Source organism: Heptranchias perlo, chromosome 33, assembly GCF_035084215.1.
Source record: "Heptranchias perlo isolate sHepPer1 chromosome 33, sHepPer1.hap1, whole genome shotgun sequence".
In the NCBI taxonomy this organism is placed as follows: domain Eukaryota; kingdom Metazoa; phylum Chordata; class Chondrichthyes; order Hexanchiformes; family Hexanchidae; genus Heptranchias; species Heptranchias perlo.
Window position 1 is genome coordinate 13,139,253 of NC_090357.1, and position 19,215 is coordinate 13,158,467.

A 19,215-nucleotide genomic window follows, 5' to 3' on the forward strand; every position below is an offset into this window, starting at 1 on the left:
ATTGAAAGCACTTCTGTATCTTTTTCTAAGCACAGCAATGTCAGGTAAAATAAATTAAGTTTTACTATATTTAATCACATTGTCTACTGACAGTATAATATTCTCTCTCTCTCTCTCTGCCATTTGGGTCTCTTTTTTTCTGTCTGTGTAATTGACACAATGTATATCCAGTGTACTGGGACGTGCTGTTCTCCGTGACTGGCCTGTTTGAACAACAATGACACCTTTTGATTGGTGTGATGCTGTCCCAGCCTAATATAAGATATGCGATTTGAGAATCTTTCACTCAGTCACCTGACAAAGGGGATAATCTCCGAAAGCTTGTGATTTTAAAATAAAATTGTTGGACTATAACCTGGTGTTGTAAGATTCCTTACATTAGTATAATAGTGAGAAGAGCTATCTTTTGACATTAAGTCATAATGGCATCTCTGTGGGATAACTGTAGGACTGATGGGTTTCTGGTGCTTAAACTGTTAGTTGCCATACAAGATTTACATACTTATTAAATTTAATTGGTGTCTATTGCATGAGTTATGAACTCTTAGCAGGTTAGCTGTCTTATGACATTAATGATTTAGCATTAGGATCAAGTATGAAAACTTCCTGCCAACTATGATCACTGACATATTTAATTAAATTAAAATGTTCCACTCCCCAGATTTTCAAGTACAATTCAACACAATTAAAAAGTAACTCATTTATACAGTAATTTTTTGACTATGTATATATTTAATGGTATAACAAGTTGCATCCAGAGGCAACTGTAACAAGGACAGACATCTGTTGAAACTGAAATTGAAACAAAAATGATCTGGGGTCAATGATGAAAAGGCATTGATTATGTTTTCCAGCCAATCATTGAGGAACTAAAGTTAGAATGTTTTCTTACATGTAACCATATATGGACCTAGCACCAAGATAAAGTGCATATCACAAAATACCCAAATTATGTCTGATTTAACTTAATTTCTATTTTATGAAATAATTGTCCATAGATTAGACACTCATAAAATGTACTCTAGAAATATTGTATGATCCAAACTAACTACAACAGCAAATTGAAATAAGGATTATACTCATGTGAAGTATAAAATGAGCACATGCCACTGAATGTCTGAATACAAATATCTAGTGTGAAATGAAAAAAGAAATTGTGTATCACACAGGCACAAAGTTCTTTTATAATAGCAATTAGTCATAGACATTACCTTGTACTTTGTCACATCGTGCGTTTCCACACAGACACCTTTCATGCAGAACTTTCTGTCTCCACAGCTCGTTCCGTCTGCCCATGGGAAGTGTCTTGTCTGGCACACCAGCTGCCCACGGGCTTTCCCAGTGCACCACAGTTTCAGGCAGGGCTGCATATATGGGCATGGTTTTGAGTTAACCCCAAAAGCTAGTTCACACTGTCTGTTCAAGTTGTAGCTTTCTCCCGGTAAGCTATCTGGTAATGTAATCGGCTTCATTGGCTCATCTAGTAGGCAGTCACCTGTGGATGAAAGAGATTAGCTACTGACATTCCATAGCCAAATACTGTTACAATTAAAACTAAAACTGTTTTTTCTCCTCAGGAAACTTAATAATACACAAAAATGCTAACAATTCACTCATAACAGCATTGGTCGTGTATGACTCACAGTCAGGTATGTTCTAAACTGAGGCGATGGTGTACTTTACATAGCAGATGGACAAATCTATTTTGTAACTCATTCTGCTAGTGATGCAGGAACCAGTATTCATATAATGAACTTCTGGAACTACTACATCAACCATATAAATTAAATGGTATACATCACCTGTGTAAATAACATACAGTACTGGTCCTATATATATATGTACCAGTATCAATGTTTACATGGTGTGCGTTGTGTGGATGTTATCGAAGATTACATGTTACTGTTTATTTTAAGGAGGTGACAAACATTTATTCAATGTTTTGCAAATATTGATTGGTTCCATAAGTTATCATTTCAACTAACTACTATCAAAACAGTAAAAATGTAAGAATCCATTACAATCTTTACGATCTTCACCCACACCCCCATAAGAGTTTCCAGATTCTGATTTTTCTAGTAATTTTGCCACTATCTTGACTTCTGTCCAAATCATACAAATGTTTTAAACAAGAATTACCAACTACACCACTCTTTAATTCTTATGATGATCTGCCTCTGTCTCAAATCTATAACTTGAGCTATGATGCAATGGCTCAATGCCTTTGAAATTCTCAGTGCTATTTCTTAAGTTCGAATAACATTTAAATTTAACTCTAATTAAATAATCTGAACATTTTATATACACAGGGCAAGTAACATCATAGAATCTTACAGCACAAAAAATGGCCATTTGGCCAAATGGCCACTTTGAAACAGCTATTCAATTAGTCCCACTGCCTCACTCTTTCCCCATAACCTTGCAAAATTTTTCCTTTTCAAGTATATATCCAATTCCCTTTTGAAAGTTACTATTAAATTTGCTTCCACCACCCCTTCAGGACGTGCATTCCAGATCATAACAACTCACAGCGTGAATAAATTTCTCCTCATTTCCCCTCTAGTTCTTTTGCCAATTATCTTAACTGTGTCCTCTGGTTACCGACCCCCCCCCCCCCCACCCCCTGCCAGTGGAAACAACTTTTCCTTATTTATTCTATCAAATCCCTTCATTATTTTGAACACCTCTATTAAATCTCCCCTTAACCTTCTCTGCTCTAAGGAGAACAATCCCAGCTTCTCTTGTCTTTCCACATAACTGAAGTTCCCTCATCCCTGATATCATTCCGCACCCACTCCAAAGCCTTGACATCCTGCCTAAAATTTGGTGCCTAGAACAGGACACAGTGTTCCAGCTGAGGCCTAACCAGTGATTTATAAGTGTTTAATATACAAATGGAAATTATATTATATAAATTATGAGTCTGAGACAATTAGATCCATTGTTAAGACAATGTAGGGAGAACCTACAACTGTCATTGATCTGGCACAAGAGTACGTAATGAAACATGATCCATGCTTTCGCTTCTTAGGAATAGAGAATCCTCTGCAAAATAGTTTTTGTTAAATTTAATAGAATTTCCCCCCTTATTTTCAACTAATGTAAATCTTATCCATGTTTGATTTCTATACAAGCTTTGCCTGCTTGGACCATTTTTTAAAAAATCCTGCTTTCTAATCCAAAGAGCACAGCTGCACCTGCACGAATCCTTACAAATGAGCAATTGCACCATATGGGATCTCAAAACACTTAAAACTTTGAAACTATCTGGCTCAATTAGGCTTTGAATTTAGACAGCTGCCAGTGTCAAGCAACCTGAATAGCGCCTCTGAACTCTGCCTGATGCATTCAGTTCTAAAACTATTAGCTCAGCAAATATTCCACAGGATTAACAATATTGTGCCATGTGATTATTAGCAGACAGACAAAACTGCTGCTGCCCCACCCTGCAGGTCACCAGTTGTTGTCAAGCATCATTGTACTTTCAGCTTTTATGACACTGGATGCTTGGCAAGCTAATGTTTGTCACCGATCATTGCATCAGTCGCTGCACAGTCATCCTTGTCCTGATGAACATGTGATAGTTAATAATCCTGTTCATCACTCAGTAGTCTTTGTTTCCCTTATCCCTAAGCTTAAGAATTTCTCCATCCATGCTCCCATAAATCCCCTACATCATACCACTTTGATCCTATAGAAAGCAATATTGCACCTTCCACTCTGACTCTTCATTCAGGTGCCAAGATGTTGCAATATTACTTCTTTTCATGGTCATACTTCTTAGTTTCCATATCAAAATATGCATTCCATTCACTTCAATTCCTGTTGCGTTTAAAATAACGGGATAAATATGTAATCACCAAATACTAACTAGGTGCTTAATTTAACTCTGAATTCAAATGTCTTCCATTCCTTCCCTTTAAATATGGATGGATGCCTGCTTAGTTTAAAAAAGTAAATAAATACAATTGCTTGTTACTGAACAGAATACTTAATGTGTTTGTGTGTATATATAGTGCTACATACAAAATGGAAGATAGTCCACTCAATCCCTTTATAAATAAGGTACATCCATAATTGAACATTCATAATATGATAATGTGTATTCAGATAATTCATCAAAACCTCAGATTTCAATCAAATCAAATTTGAAATGGGTCTGAGTGACTCCTTAGAAAACATGGATAATATAACTCCAGTGATCACGAATTTTAGGCAAGTAATGCTGTTGTTAATTTGCACATCAGCCAAGATTAAATTGATTTATTAAAAGTATTCAACTCCTTGACTAAATCAGCAGAAAACAAAGCTATCTTGTTAAATTGAATTACAAACATTCACTTTCTCTACATATTCAAAAGATGGCAGAGTAGAATTCATGGACTCAGCAATTCAATACAGTTTTTAAAAGTATACTCTGAACGTGCTAGACACATTTATGTCTCTGTAAATTATCGTACTGAATGATCGGCATGCACATTGAAAATGCCAAAGTGGCACCAAACTATGGACGGTTTTGTGCTATGTGATCTCATGTCTACTAAAAATTGAGTTAAGACTGATCCTCAGGATCTTTTTAAAGGTAGAGATATTCATTTAATCCTTCTAGGCTAGATTCAAACCTAAGGCCCAGAAGTGAATGAACATTGTGCCACTCAATTCCCTCCAATCCTATCTTATAAATCACATATATTTGGCTAGGAATTACTCTTACATTACATTTATAGTAAATGCATGTCTTTGCTCCTGAAATTGATAGAATTCCATGAGGCTGGAATTTGTTGTTTCCCCTGGCTGGAGAGTCGAGAACTAGGGGTCACAGTCTCAGGATAAGGTGCACAGACTCAGGATAAGGGGTCGGCTATTTAAGACTGAGATGAGGAGGAATTTCTTCACTCGGAGGGTTGTGAATCTTTGGAATTCTCTACCCCAGGGAGCTGTGGATGCTGAGTCATTGAGTATATTTAAGGCTGAAATGGATAGATTTTTGGACTCTAGGAGAATCAAGGGATTTGGGGTTCGGGCGGCAAAGTGGAGTTGAGGTCGAAGATCAGCCATGATCTTGCTGAATGGCAGAGCAGGCTCGAGGGGACGCATGGCCTACTCCTGCTCCTATTTCTTATGTTCTTATGAAAAATTTCCAGTCAAAGGACTTGTGACGAGGCATCTTTATACATTATTTAGTTATTGTTTTTAATAGGCCAAGCTATCGTCAAAGTGAAATAAATAAGTAAAGGCTATTGCAGCCAGGGATATAACTTTTCATGCAGGACATTGTGTTTCTCCCCCTGCAGAGCTCCCTTATGCAATGGACTTTTCTGTAATAGGCCTCTTGGACAATACTTTTGAGTATGTAGAACTTCACTGATTAATACAATTCTCCGTCTGTTCGGGTTTCTAGCATTCATTGTACAGAATTGAAAACAGCTGTACAGAAACAAGAAAGGGAGGGGTGGAAAGAATTAAAAACAACCTCACTAAAAATACTAGTTGGCGTAGGTGTCTGAAAACCACTTTAATTCTTGATGAATCTCAAGATTAAAATGTCCGATCAAGTGTAGCTTATGCTGCTCGCTCACTGAAGTGCCATTATTTTTCTGCCAAGCATCAGAAAAGAATCCTTTGTTATTATATTTTTTAATATTTCTGAAGGAGAATTCCGCAATTAGAAAAAAAAAGTCCTGCATTTCTGGACATTTATTCTGGATTTACTCATGCCAGAGATAGGCATTTCTCTCAGTGCTACAAAGTGCCTTTGGAACTTCACTATGCTAGATGTTGCATTTTGCATTACTATCAATATGTAACAGTGTTGCTAGTCTCAGAGGTAGTAATCCCATTTAAAATAAGGATCACAATATTAACCATATCATGAATTCAAAAGTTAAAAAAAGAATATATTCACATTGTGGCTGCTGAGCAGAACTGGTCCACTATCAGGTGAATGAGTTTAAAAGAGATAAATGATTGAACAAGACTTACAGCGGATATTTTCTGATTGGCAATGTTCAGGTACGAACAATTAGTATTTCATGTTATATTCCTCTCCGGCCTTTTTTTTAAAGACAGCTGCTAATCCATTTCAAGTTCAACAGCTGATCTCATACACTAAGCCCCATTCAATGAGAATGGTTGGCATGTGGTGTGATTATAATGCATTGTTTCTGATTTTTTGCTTCTCTATAATGGATCCATTGTTTTAGTTGTGAAGGACAATGTGGCAGCTTTGTGAGGGTAACAGTTCCGACGACAAAGAACAACACAGCAAATTAATTGTATTGTTCTATGTGAAATTCAGTTGAGAACAGAAAGTGGAAGAGGTGGATTATTCATTTAAGTAAACACATTTAAAATTCATAGAAGCTTTGCCTTGCAGCAATGGTTTCCTGCTTACCATGCCCACTATCCAAGAAGTCTGTGATGATTGCTGCACTGCACACTGACCACGGTTTTGAACGGTCAATGTGTATGAGGGTTGGAGACATCATGTGATTGTCCTTCAGCTTCCCAAACACATTTTCACACGCCTTGACGTTGTCATGTGGCATATTAAACACATGGCCTAAAACCCAATGACAAAAGAATTTCAAATAAAAATGCAGTCATATAGAACCTGTCAGTTACTAGAGATTCTTTAGGATAAACAGTTGTAAGTAACTAGTTTTCTATCAAAGGACACTGCAAAATATTGTAAGATAGTGTACATCAAAAAGTACACCACTTAACGTAACTAACTCAACTATAGACCGAATTGTTTCACTGTATCTCAGACCTATTTTGCCTCTTCTTTATATATCCTTCATCACTGGGCTATGTCGGGTCCATATATTTCCCAACTGTGCTATCAATAATATTCAATGTTTACAATTGTCAACCCCAGTCCATCACCGGCATCTCCACATCAATAATATTCAATGATCAGCTTTAAATTGCAAAAGAGTAGATAATCAGCCTTCACAGCCCTCCCACCAAACTCAGCAAAATATCTGTCTGAATAGTTTGTGCACAAGCCAGTTTCTTCTGAAGGAAAGCCATTCAGCTTGGTCACTGCACATGGTCATTGTGATATCACTTGTAACAGCCTCCACTCATTCTGCACAGCTGCAATAAAGATGCCATCTGGCATCTATCCAGGAACTTCAGGGAATAATGCCAACTGGCATCTAGCAGTGACTGAGTGCATTCACCAGATCTGGAGAGTTCAGTGACTAATCAGCAAAATATCAATGACAATTTATTGTAATATTCAAGGACAAATAGCTAGCAAACAGCACTGTCTCTGGATTACCAATTCCCCTTTGTTTAGTTTCTTGATCGTAACAAATATCAGTGCACACTAGTTAATGGCCACATTTTCCTAAGCTTGGACCCATTTTCCCTCACTAGTTTTAATTTTGCTTGATAGAAATAATTGGGTGAAGGCAATATTTTGCTTGCATTCAAGAAAATGCATTAAAATGTTTTCACTAAATTTACAAAATATACTTAAGTTATATTTCATTTGGGACAGAATATCATTCCAATTTAAGATATTGCTCTACACTGTGCAATATGCTGAGGATTAAAAATAAATGGGGAGAGAAAATATAGGAAAGGACGTTGGATATTGCTATATCTAATGGAGTGCAATATAACTTATACCTAGTTCATGAGCAGTGGTAAAGGCTGATGGAAGCCCATCGTCTTCAATGACGGAGCAGCTACGCTTTGGGTCACACATGGTCCCCACGTCCGCCATCCCCAGCGTGTCACATGTCTGAGCACCGCACAAGTCCTATAAATAAATAAAACATAGACCTTTCATAAAGCAGCTGTGAGCTTGGAACGCCAGTACAGCAGAAGCGTTAACTGGAAATAGAAAGTGTAGCCATTAAAAAAATAAACTATCACACCATCCGCGTTTAAGGTTCCACAGAACCACATGATGTACAAAGTCTACAAGGCAGTTAGTAATAACTTCTAACAATGGTAGGTTTAGACAAAAAAAGGTGAGAGCTCATTATAGTTGCAAGTTCACAAAACATTTTTAACTCAAGGCCGGCCAAGTACTAAACTCACATCTGGCAAGCTATTGCCTGGCTAAACCATTCAGTATGGAGTTTATCACTGCCAGTAGATTACATGTGTTTGCATTTTTATTTTAAATGTCATGATTGGGAGGCCTGCCGGATTACAGCAAGTTTTTTTAAAAACTTTATTTCTAAGTTATTTTTCTTTAAAAAGTCACCAAGGTATATTTGCCAGCTAAGTACTGAAGAGTAAGACCCTGGTAGGAAGTATTCTTGCAACAGTTTGAAGACTGGTAGTCAGGCAGTCACAGTAAGCTGTGAGCCACTGTACAGATTTATAGCTCTTATATGCAGGGAGTGTAAAGATCAGATTGAATGTTAAAGAATTGAAAGTTTACAATGTTTGTTTTAGTTTTTAGTAGTGTAATATGCTCCCATTATTTTACCACACCAAAGGGAAAGTTTCATTTGTATTACTTTTCCCCAAAGATGTGCAAGCAAAAAGGCCATTTTTTTCCTATCCGATTTCATACTGAAAGAAAATGATTCTTCCTACATTCCAGGATCAATGACAAGTAGTCCCAGCTTTAAAGCATGGGGATAGCTTGGACCACTTGTCACTTCCCCCTGTCAATTTCTGGAAGAATACAGAGTATATTTCACCCTCAGTAAAGCTTACTTTGCCTTTTCTCCACCTTTCTGTGGTGAGAGAAATGTTCCCCATTACATCGACTCTCATTCTGTGTGGTCACACTAAAAATGTCTTCCACCGCAATTTGGTCGAAAGGTTTTTCCGTGCACCCCCATCCCTACGTTGCAGCAGGAGGGGCAACATTTCTGAGGAGAATACAGCTAGTAAAACCCACCAACCATTACACCGCCATCAATTATTCACAATGTTCCAGAATGACATCATGTGATACTCGGAATGATTATGTTTTGACACTGGTATATCATGAAAAGTATGTTCAGTAGATTCAGTTTCAATAAAATGTCCCTGTAACCTAGATACCATAAACTATGTACTCCTTTAAACTATTCTGACAAATGGCTTATAGCTGTAGTCCCAACACACTGAAGATGGTAATGCTAGAAGATTGCCAAAAATTCAGCAAGATTTACCAGTTTAACAGTTTCCATCCCTGGTGAATCTTCTTTACCAACTATAGCACTGTAATGGATTCCTTTCAATGTTTTGATTTAAAACAGCTGTAAATTAAGGGGGTAAAAATTCACATTCACAGCTGAATCATCAACTGGGATTAAGGTAATGCAGAAGATGGATTACTGATACACGGATCTGATAACTTGTCCATTGCTGGTTGGTTATGTTTATTTTAAAACATCATTGATAACATGATCCACTCGACCCAGGGCTATGCAGAGGGAGATAAGAGCTGGGGAGTGAATCAGTAAGTGCTATTAGGCTGGGCGCAATGTGGCTGCAAGGCCCCAATTTCTTCCTTCTTTGCACAAGCACAGATTCTGTTACTGTTGTGTCTCATTTCCACAAAAGTTATATTTCCTGGTTTTGTGAAAAAGTATTTTAATTTGTAAATGAGATGGCGAATCTGTTGTTTTGCAGGATGAGTTTCCCGGTACAAGATATTATTAAGCTACAATGTCCCTTTAAATGCCTATGGTAAAGATAAAAGCTGTTCTGATGAAGGGTCCCCCTGAAAAGTTTACCAGACTTTTATCTTTTAGATGCTGACTGACCTATTACACATTTCCAGCATTTTTTCATTTTTACTTCAGATTTCCAGCAAAGTTTTTTTAAATCTGCATTGCAAAATTAAAGATACACTTTCACCATTTTTATGACATCTCTGATTTATCTCCTAGTGCACTCAATTGCTTTCCTTTGTAACACTGTAGGTAACATCAGAGATGGCACAGCCTGAGCTGTTCTGAAAGCTCATGTGAAATCCCTTGTGATAGGGTCTTTGTATTTTGCTAGTATTTGTGTAACGTGCTATTAAAAATTCTAATGGTTTTCTTTATCAGGGACAGCATTAAGTCAGTTGCAAAGAACTTAAAAAAAACACAAAGGTAGCTGCTGTGATTGGATATCTGGAACCATATCATGCACCAGTGAAGGGATCAGAGCTATGGCAAGATGCAATGTTTTAATTTCAATGTGATAGGATATAATTGATTAGATGAAAGCTGATGATGAGACTGAAAGGCAGATGTGGAAAAAAACTGATCCTAGTGTACAAGTACTCAAGCTGGTGGGAAACAGACCTGAATATGACCTTTGACATCAGGGAGCTCTGCAGGTGATTAATTAGACACACCCAATACTGAAGCCATTTGTCACAGATCATAACGTCCCCACAGAGACTAGTAAGAGTTAAAAGGGAATGAGCTGAAAGATAAGACTAGAACATGGTGTCATTACTCTCCCTGCATTGTAGCTTTATGAGAATTTAAAATAATGTTGTTCTGTCCACATAAACCAAATTCAAAACCTCTCTTGAGATTGTCCCGTTTCATGATCCTGTGATATATCTGTTCACAAAGAATGTTAGCCAGATATGTAGCTCATAAACAGCAAAAGATGAATACCAGTCCAGTGCACTGGAGATACAGCAGATCCAGATACTGGGCCTTTACCAGCAGCACTGGAGTCAGAGGTACATGTTCACGATTAATCTACTGCATGTTTTTGAAATGTTTGTTATGATTTTCCTGACCCATCGGGGACACTGTTTGCCAGCACAAGATAAAAATCTCAAATAACTGAGATCCACACTGATCCTACATTATTAAAGAAACCACATCCGGCCTCTACTATACCATGTTATGCGTGTTATATTATCACTCAAATAAAATGCACTTCAATATTGGGAAAAGCACCGAATGAGGAACGGTGGGGGCAGTGGGGCATTCAGAACAACTGATGAGTTTGTAGAAGGATTGATTTATGAACATTTAGAACATTGTTCAGAGAGTTGATACCCCCTAGGAGTGAAAGAGACAATAGCTTCCATGGGGAGAGAACTCCCATGAGTCAATGTTATATATCTGTGGTACTGTGTCTGCTGATTTTACCCATCTCCACCCGGCCCTACAGATAGGGTAGTGCGACAGTAAGGCTGATGCCTGTGCTGCTCTGCACTATGCAAGAAAGGGCTGGGTGGGAGGGGGGGAGATTTACCATTTTGGGGTGAAATTATAAACACAATTGTAAAGAATATATTTACAATTTTGCTACAAGAATCTAACAGAGAAAATCTTGCCCCAGGATCAGCACAAAAGTTTAAATCTAAAGGGTTGAATTTTTACCCTTTTTTCAGTCTTCCACTATTTTTGGCTGGTACGAATGTCAGGCTGTGGAGGAAATTATCAAATTGCTTTTGGTTCAAGATAGGGAATTCAGTTCAATCTTAACATATTCAAGCCCATTAAACTCAGCCAGCTCTGAACTGTTAAAACAAAAACACCTTTAAATCAGTGGTATTCTACCAATGAGAATTTGGCTTCAGTCCAAGTTTTTTTTAACTGGCATGGGTTCAAATTTCTTATACTGGAGGATGTTGCTATTGTACAAGAAACTGGACTCTGAACTGATCAAGCCAATCAAATTCAGACCAGCTCAGATTTCCTCCTCAGATTAGTGTTCATCACTATGACCTGTAACATATTAACCTGCCAGGAAATTTGATACTTCCTTTGTATAAATCCCTCCCTCAGATACAGATCTGGTCCCCTGTCATCAGTAACTTATACTGGTAAAATTAAGGAAGGTGATATTGAGAATTTTTACCGAGGTCATTGAAATTTAAACCAGCAAATCAAATTGTCAAACCAAATTGGTACATGTTACTACAAAACAAAAATGCAATTTAAAAATTCTTAAACCAAACGGACTTTTAAATTTGGATATCAATTACCAGCTATACCCAAATATCGAAAGGGTGTAAGTATTTTTTCTTCAGGCTTTTCTCTTACATTTTTGAAGGTACTGTCTCATGCTGGATTATTATTCAACAGGCAATGCAAACACTCTGGTACCTTGCACAAGTGGCCATTCTTGACCAGTGAGCCCAGAAAGTGAGTATTTGCAGGCTGTAGGGGCAACACAGCTGTGCCCTGTCCTGCCCCCATCTGATGTCCATTCACATGTACTTTCCAACATGGCTAACAAGTTAGGAATTAAAAGTGGGAGCTGGTTTTCCGTCTCCTTAGACGAAGATTGATGAGGACCCCCACCACCATTGGACCTGGGTCTTCTCTGGTCTGTATGGTTCAGCGTCATACCAGTGATGGATTTACCCACCATGTTATCAGGTGAGCTTCCGATGGGCCTTAGGCTTTTTTGTCATTTATTGCAGAAGTACTGCTAATCCTGGTTATATAACTTATTGTGAGTGTGTTGAGGAAGCCAGGATTGTATTGTCCATTAGTGGGAATTCTGCATCAGCCATTTTGTAGACCTGAGTAGAACAGTGAATGGTGAATGAACTCGCAGGAGTTGACCGGGGTTCACCTTGAAATGTGGCCATGCCGTTTCCCTCTCATTGAACACGTATCATTGTGCAATTAGGCTGTTTCATGAATCTGTGCTGGGCACTTCAAATTTACTCCACATCTTATGTAGGTGTTTGTCCATATAACAGTCACCACACTCCAAAAGTAATTCATTGTGTGAAGCACTTTGAAAGGTTTAGACATTCTGAGCTGAAAATGTGCTATATAAATGCAAGTATTTCTTTCTTGAACATTCCAGCATCTGCAAGGAATCATAGCAAATGAGAGAGAGACAGATACACACAAAAAGAGAGAGACGGACAGAAAGGCGGAGACAGAAATAAACACAGGCAAAGACATTTCCTTCTTACTGGCAAAGCTGTACTGAATACTTTAGTATCACAATGTTATTCCCATATATGGTGTTAGAACCTTATCTGTAGCTGCTGTCTACACAAAGGAGACACAGAGCACCCAGGGGATGAATTACAATTGTGCAGTGAGGCACTGTACAATATGCTTGCTTCATGTGAAGGCTGGGGTTTGAACCTGGGGCTACATCCTAAAACCCATCTGCTATCGCCTTCTCATTCCAATCACTAACCATGATTAGTTGGGTTCAAGCCATTTTTTTCAGTACACTGTGTTCTGGTTTAATATCTCTACTGGTGGATAGCTGACAAGATTCTAAACAAACTTTCTATAAATTTTGGCTAATAGAAGTCACTTACTGTTCTTCAAGACATTGTATTGTATCTAAATCAGAATTTTTTTTTTGCTTTATCCAAGGGCACTTTTGATATTATGTTGGAAACCAAATCACCAGAAAACAATAGGATATCTGGCCAATTATATGGAATCCCTAGTAAGATATTATCTCCTAGCACCTCATATATGCCACATTTTCCAATCTAGTTGACATTTTTAATATGAATGGCAATGATCAGACAATTCTTAAATTCTTGAGAAATTTCTGGAGAGAAAGAAGTGCCATAAATGATGTTACAAGGTATATTCCCCTCCATGTGTAAAGGTAAAAACCAGCGATAGTTTGGCAAAAAAAATTAACTTTACACCCCTGGTGATTATACATAGATGTAGGGTAACAATTCACCATAGAAATCATGAACATTTACATCCATTCAACTCATGATACCCTGTGTCAAGTATTTTGACCTGATCTATTTGATAAAGTCTTGAGATACGTTTATACAACAAAGTTCAGTCTGGAAAACAAAACAATACACAGCAAGCTGTACAATTGGAGACTTTGGTGTGATTAAACAATGAGGATTAGTTCCACAGGAAGTAACAGATTAGGTGATTTTGATGTGTTCATGTAATTAGTGCCATTATGTTAAAGTCAGGCAGTTTGTGGTAAGATTTCAGCCAAAATTCTCCCACTGAATGACTGAAGTGCGCAATTAACATGAAAATATAGGATCCTAAATGGTTTACAGAATTTAACCTCACTATGTTAAAATATGGTTGAGGCTCAGAATGTTGAGCAATCAATTTATTAATGACTGGTACATGTTCCGGCAAAATAGCAGACCTCAGAGAAAGAATGCTCGACTTTAAAATTAGCGTTTAAGAAGAGAGTAGGCAGTCTGCTTTAACTTTGTGATAAAGTATTAATAAATAGAGTTACATTTAGGCACTGTTAAACTGACCAAACAGTGGGCTTTGTTCCAACATTAGAAATTCTACTGGTAGTCAGTATAGTGAGTTAAGGTCACAATGAGAAAAGTATAGGTCAATGCTGATCCTTTATCAATACCCTCAACATCATACATCATACAAGTATCAAAATGGTAGGTGCAGTATAACTGCACCAGACGTCAACTGCAAAACTTATCAAAGCCTGGCAGAATATGTGAAGCAATTGTGCAATATACTGTATATTAAATGTTAACAAAGAATCCACAAGCCTGACTCCAAGTTTTACACATCAAAATTTGAAAGAAAGTTAGATTATTACAATGCTGTATAAATAGCAAAGAATAAATATATAGTAGGTATATTAATTACACAGGCACAACTTCACTTCTTTTTATAATTTCCACACAAAAAGGATGCAGCCCTCAAGGCTACAGGCATCGATTAGTAATACATCCTTTAACATCTCTGATATATTCTAATAGCTTCCCATGGAATTGGTTTTAAAAACCTAACAGAGAGTTCCAAATACTGTATGATATTATGATGAGGAATTTTCCAGGAAACTCATGTACATTAATATATTTTGATCCATTTGCAGGTATACTCAAAACTGAACTAAGAGTGAAGTAGATTCAAATTAAAATACCACATGTTTAGCAAATGCATTCACTGTACTAAGAATCACATCAACTTTAAGGGCACGGAGTTCTGCTGAGGTACGGGCCAACATTCTTCCTCAACCAACGCCACCAAAATAAACAGATTGATTGGTCTTCACTTTGCTGAATGTGGGACATTCCTGGCACAGAATGGCTGCTGCATTTACCTACATAACAGTCACTTCACTTCCAAAGTGATTCTTTATGTGAAATGCTTTCAGATGTTGCAACATGATAAGTTACAAGTACAAACAAATTCAGCCACATCACAGCTAGACTCAGGTTAGTTTGGATTTAAGTATGTGTTAGATTTGTATTTTGAGGTGACTCAATAAGTTTATTCTTCATCTGTTACTATGATGCAATGGAATTTTGATAACTACGATCTTTCCTTTCTTTATGCAGGTTAAAATGGCTTAGTTGCTTTTTTCTGAAGCCTTTTGTTCTTGTGATCTATTGAGATGACCAAACCTAGAGGTTTGCAATTACTACAAAAGGGGCAAAACACTTAACAGGATCACTAAAGGCCATCATATGCTGATACATTGTGTTAATTAATGAATAAATCTGATAACAACTGGCTTAATGATTTATGAAATGACTATCCCTATGTTTGGACCAGGATTGATACTTGAGTGAAGAAATAATCTATTAGTTTCAAGGCTGTGTTTTCTCTTATGCACAATCATTCCAAATTCGATAAAGCAACTAATATTGTCTCTCTAATCCTGTGAATTGACTATCTGTCTACAATTCCTAAAACCTTGGCTCCTTTGCTAAGTTTCCACTGCTGCCCTTTTTGTCTGCACTCCAGATAAAAGCTTCCTCTGCACAGCATCTCCTAAGTGGGGTGGAGAACTCTGAGACCCCTGCAATAAATTCAGATCAAGGATATCCAAATTCACTTTGAAGTCCCCACGTTAGCAGAGTCAGAGTAGCAGACATGGCATCCCCTTATGCCTTCTGAAGGTCAGCAAGTGTGTAAACCTACTATGATCACTCAAACCCTCTCCACGGGTCTGAATATCTTCCCATGAACAAAACACACTGTTGATTGAATTTAACTGCTCAGGTCAACTACCTCTTTTCATTTCATAAGAAATACTCCAAGTGACCTGGGATTTGAAAGGGACAACATCTTGACATATAAAAGATATCATGTGTCAAAGCTGTTCAGGAGTCACAAATGCAACTTTATAGCAACTGTGCATGTTCAACGTTGGCATGTGCTGCTGCTTAAAAGTCACGTTTACAATGTTATGGGATGCATAATGTGGTTCAGGTGCTGTGCCATAGGAATTACAGCTCCTCAGGCACTGCGCGTGCTGCTCTCATGCTCACAGAGCTGACATTGCATAATAATGTGAAGCCAACTCATTTGAAGATTTTGTGAGTTCATCCAAAACTCTGTTGCCCACATCCTAACTCGCACCAAGTCCTGTTCACCCATCACCCTGTGTTCGCTGACCTACATTGGTTCCCGGTCCGGCAACGCCTCAATTTTAAAATTCTCATCCTTGTTTTCAAATCCCTCAATGGCCTCGCCCCCTCCCCGTAACCTCCTTCAGCCCTACAACCCTCTGAGATTTCTGTGCTCCTCCAATTTTGGCCTCTTGGGCATCCCTGATTTTCTTCGCTCCACCATTGGCGACCATGCCTTCAGCCTAAGTTCTGGAATTCCTTCCCTAAACCTCTCCGCCTCTCTACCTCGCTCTCCTCCTTTAAGACGCTCTTTAAAACCTATTTCTTTGACCAAGCTTTTGGTCACCTGTCCTAATATCTCCTTATGTGACTCAGTGTCAAATTTTGTTTGATAACCGCTCCTGTGAAGCGCCTTGCGACGTTTTACTATGTTAAAGGCATTATATAAGTACAAGTTGTTGTTGATGTTGTAACGAACTGAACTTTTAACTTATGGTTGTGCAATAGCTGCTAACTTGGGAGCGTTTTCAAATAAGTGCACACTGGACAGTAGAACTATTTTTAAAAGGAGAGTTTATCTATCAGGACACAATTTCACTTTGTCAGGAACTATTTAAGTCATAGGTCACATTTTTAGGAACTTCTTAAACCAAAGTTAACGATACTGCAGAGCATCATACTCTTAATTAATTTTTAAAAAGTAACCCTAACAATGGAAGTGAAACTTACAAGTTCTCACACATCACAATTTCCAGGTTTATATATTATGGTAGAAGCACTTGACACAGTCCTCTTCCCAAAACTTTATCAGAAGCATTAACTTTTTTAAATAAACCAGCTAACACATCTATTTAGTGAGAGAGGAATTTGATATTAATGCATTAAGCAATTGTATGATAATATCTCACAGTGTGATTTCCAGGTTCCATTCAGTGTGCAGACAGAAGTTAAACACTTTGTGAATGGAGTTTCCACTGATCTGTAGCACGCATTCCACGGCCCCTGACTGATTAAACAATGGAAAATTAATGTTCAGAGTTTCACCATAATGAGTTAGTTATTTGAATGTAAAAGAAGTGCAATTTAGTTTTGTTACACATGAAATGAATTGGGAGATTGCCATTTTCCATCATAAACTGAGTTTCACTGTATCAGAATTCATTGTAAACTGATTCTACTGTACCAGTAAACTAAAGCAATGGGTTTGTGGTTATCCTTAGATTAATATGCTCATTCTTTATCTTTTTCATTGTGCCCAACTTGCAAGTGCTATAAACCAATGTGGAAAAGATGGAAAATGCAACACAGTGTGGAGAATCTTCAATTTCTGCCCGCAACAGGTGGGCAAGGCTGCCATGTCACCTGCCCAAAACCGCTATCAGGAGGTCCGATCCAGTTAGAGCTTTGGGCCTTATCTGAAAGTGGTCGGCGAGCTGCGGGTACCAAGTAGGCACTCAGCTGCAGCTTGCCAATTTGTGGGAGGGCAGAAAATCAGCCAGTTTCTATGCTAAGTCAGTCGGCAGACCGGGCCTGGGCAGGGGGGGAGGAGGAGGAGGAGGGGGGGCCAATCCCATTGGGAGGACAGCATAGGCCGGCATTGAAGATAAAAAGTTTGGAGCCCTTTTGAGAAGTGGGCACCTCCAGTCCCTTTAAGGACTGCTGGTTAGACCGCTCACCGCCTGGTACAAATGGGCGGAGAATGCACGGCTCACATTCCACCCATCTGTACTTCAAATTGCAATCGGGGTCCTACACCAGCGCAGGTCCTTGATTTGCATATTTGAACAGCCTCCCACCGGAAACGGGCAGGCCTGCTGTTCGCCTATTTACTGGCCCATCTGAAAATTGCATTAGGCGGGCCTTACACGTCCAAGAGGTGCCTTCCCCACTCCCTATTTTCAATTGCCGTCCGCCCATTTTTCAAGTGAGAAACAGGCAGCCAGCAGTTTAAAATCACCCCAGTGGTGCAGGAACTAGATGCCAAAATAAAGTGCTTCTGGCTACACCAATCCAAGAACTCAACAGTTTGAGAAGATGGAGACAAACTCCATCCCACTATCACTTAAATCTCCAACCGCTCTAATACAATTTCAGCACAAAGAATTATTGCTCACATTTTTGCATATGGCCATGTGTATTGACTAAACAACCTGGTTGGTTCAAAATGCAGGTGATTTGACTAAAATAGATGGTTCCGTCTGTAAATAGCATGATTTTCTCGGGAGGTTCAGTTACTACAATGTAGTCATGAACAAGGTTAGTAAACATTGCTTATGCTCTAGGATCTCACAAGAAAATTACATCACATGGCTAATTACAAAGCCCGATATTAATATAACCAAGGCTTAGACCTGAACATCAGCTAAACAGATGACAACATTTTATTTTAGTTCATATGTTCTTACACTTTCAATGAGAGTAAAGTTTACACTAGGAGCATCTGCTCTCTTAAGTTTTAGAAAGTGAACTTTGGCTTTGACTGCATCAGAGGAAAGGCATGAAAACAAGAGTTATGGCAAGGCAAGTGACCGTGTAATATACACTAACAGAACAGGGCATGAGAAAGTAAATGGTGTCTAGTCTGGGAGGAGGGGAACAGGAATCTGAAAAACAGGACAACAAATCATGCATTTCTCATTTTTCCTGATATTTTGAGACAAAAATATGCCAATTAAAAATAATAATTGGGAAGTGGAGACATATAGACATGAGGATACATCTGGAGCTGAAGGGAAGGAGAACACAAACCTCACCCAAAAACCATGTCTGCTATAAGACCTGAATGTGTAAGTAGAGAAACATTCAGAAAGCAAGTGCAGCACCCTGGTGATTGGAGTTTTGAAATACCTGGTTCATCCTATCTCAGGATATACAGTCAGAATATATCAGTAGGTCAGTCCCTCTAAACCACAATAGGACTAGAAAAACACATGCAAACACCTGTGGGCGTAGTGCATACAAACAAAGCTTTCAGCTCTGTAAAACCA

At 38.3% G+C, this 19,215-nt stretch overlaps 1 protein-coding gene across 1 annotated transcript in view; it reads right to left on the bottom strand.

Moving 5' to 3' along the window:
* LOC137301483 (A disintegrin and metalloproteinase with thrombospondin motifs 15-like) overlaps positions 1-19,215 on the bottom strand; it is a 39,020-nt gene that overhangs the window by 11,692 nt on the left and 8,113 nt on the right. Inside the window, exons 3-5 of the mRNA XM_067970994.1 lie at positions 7,642-7,774; positions 6,395-6,562; positions 1,212-1,495 (exon numbers count right to left, since the gene is read on the bottom strand). Of these exons, the coding sequence (XP_067827095.1) occupies positions 1,212-1,495; positions 6,395-6,562; positions 7,642-7,774 (585 nt within the window). The remainder of the gene's footprint in view (positions 1-1,211; positions 1,496-6,394; positions 6,563-7,641; positions 7,775-19,215) is intronic.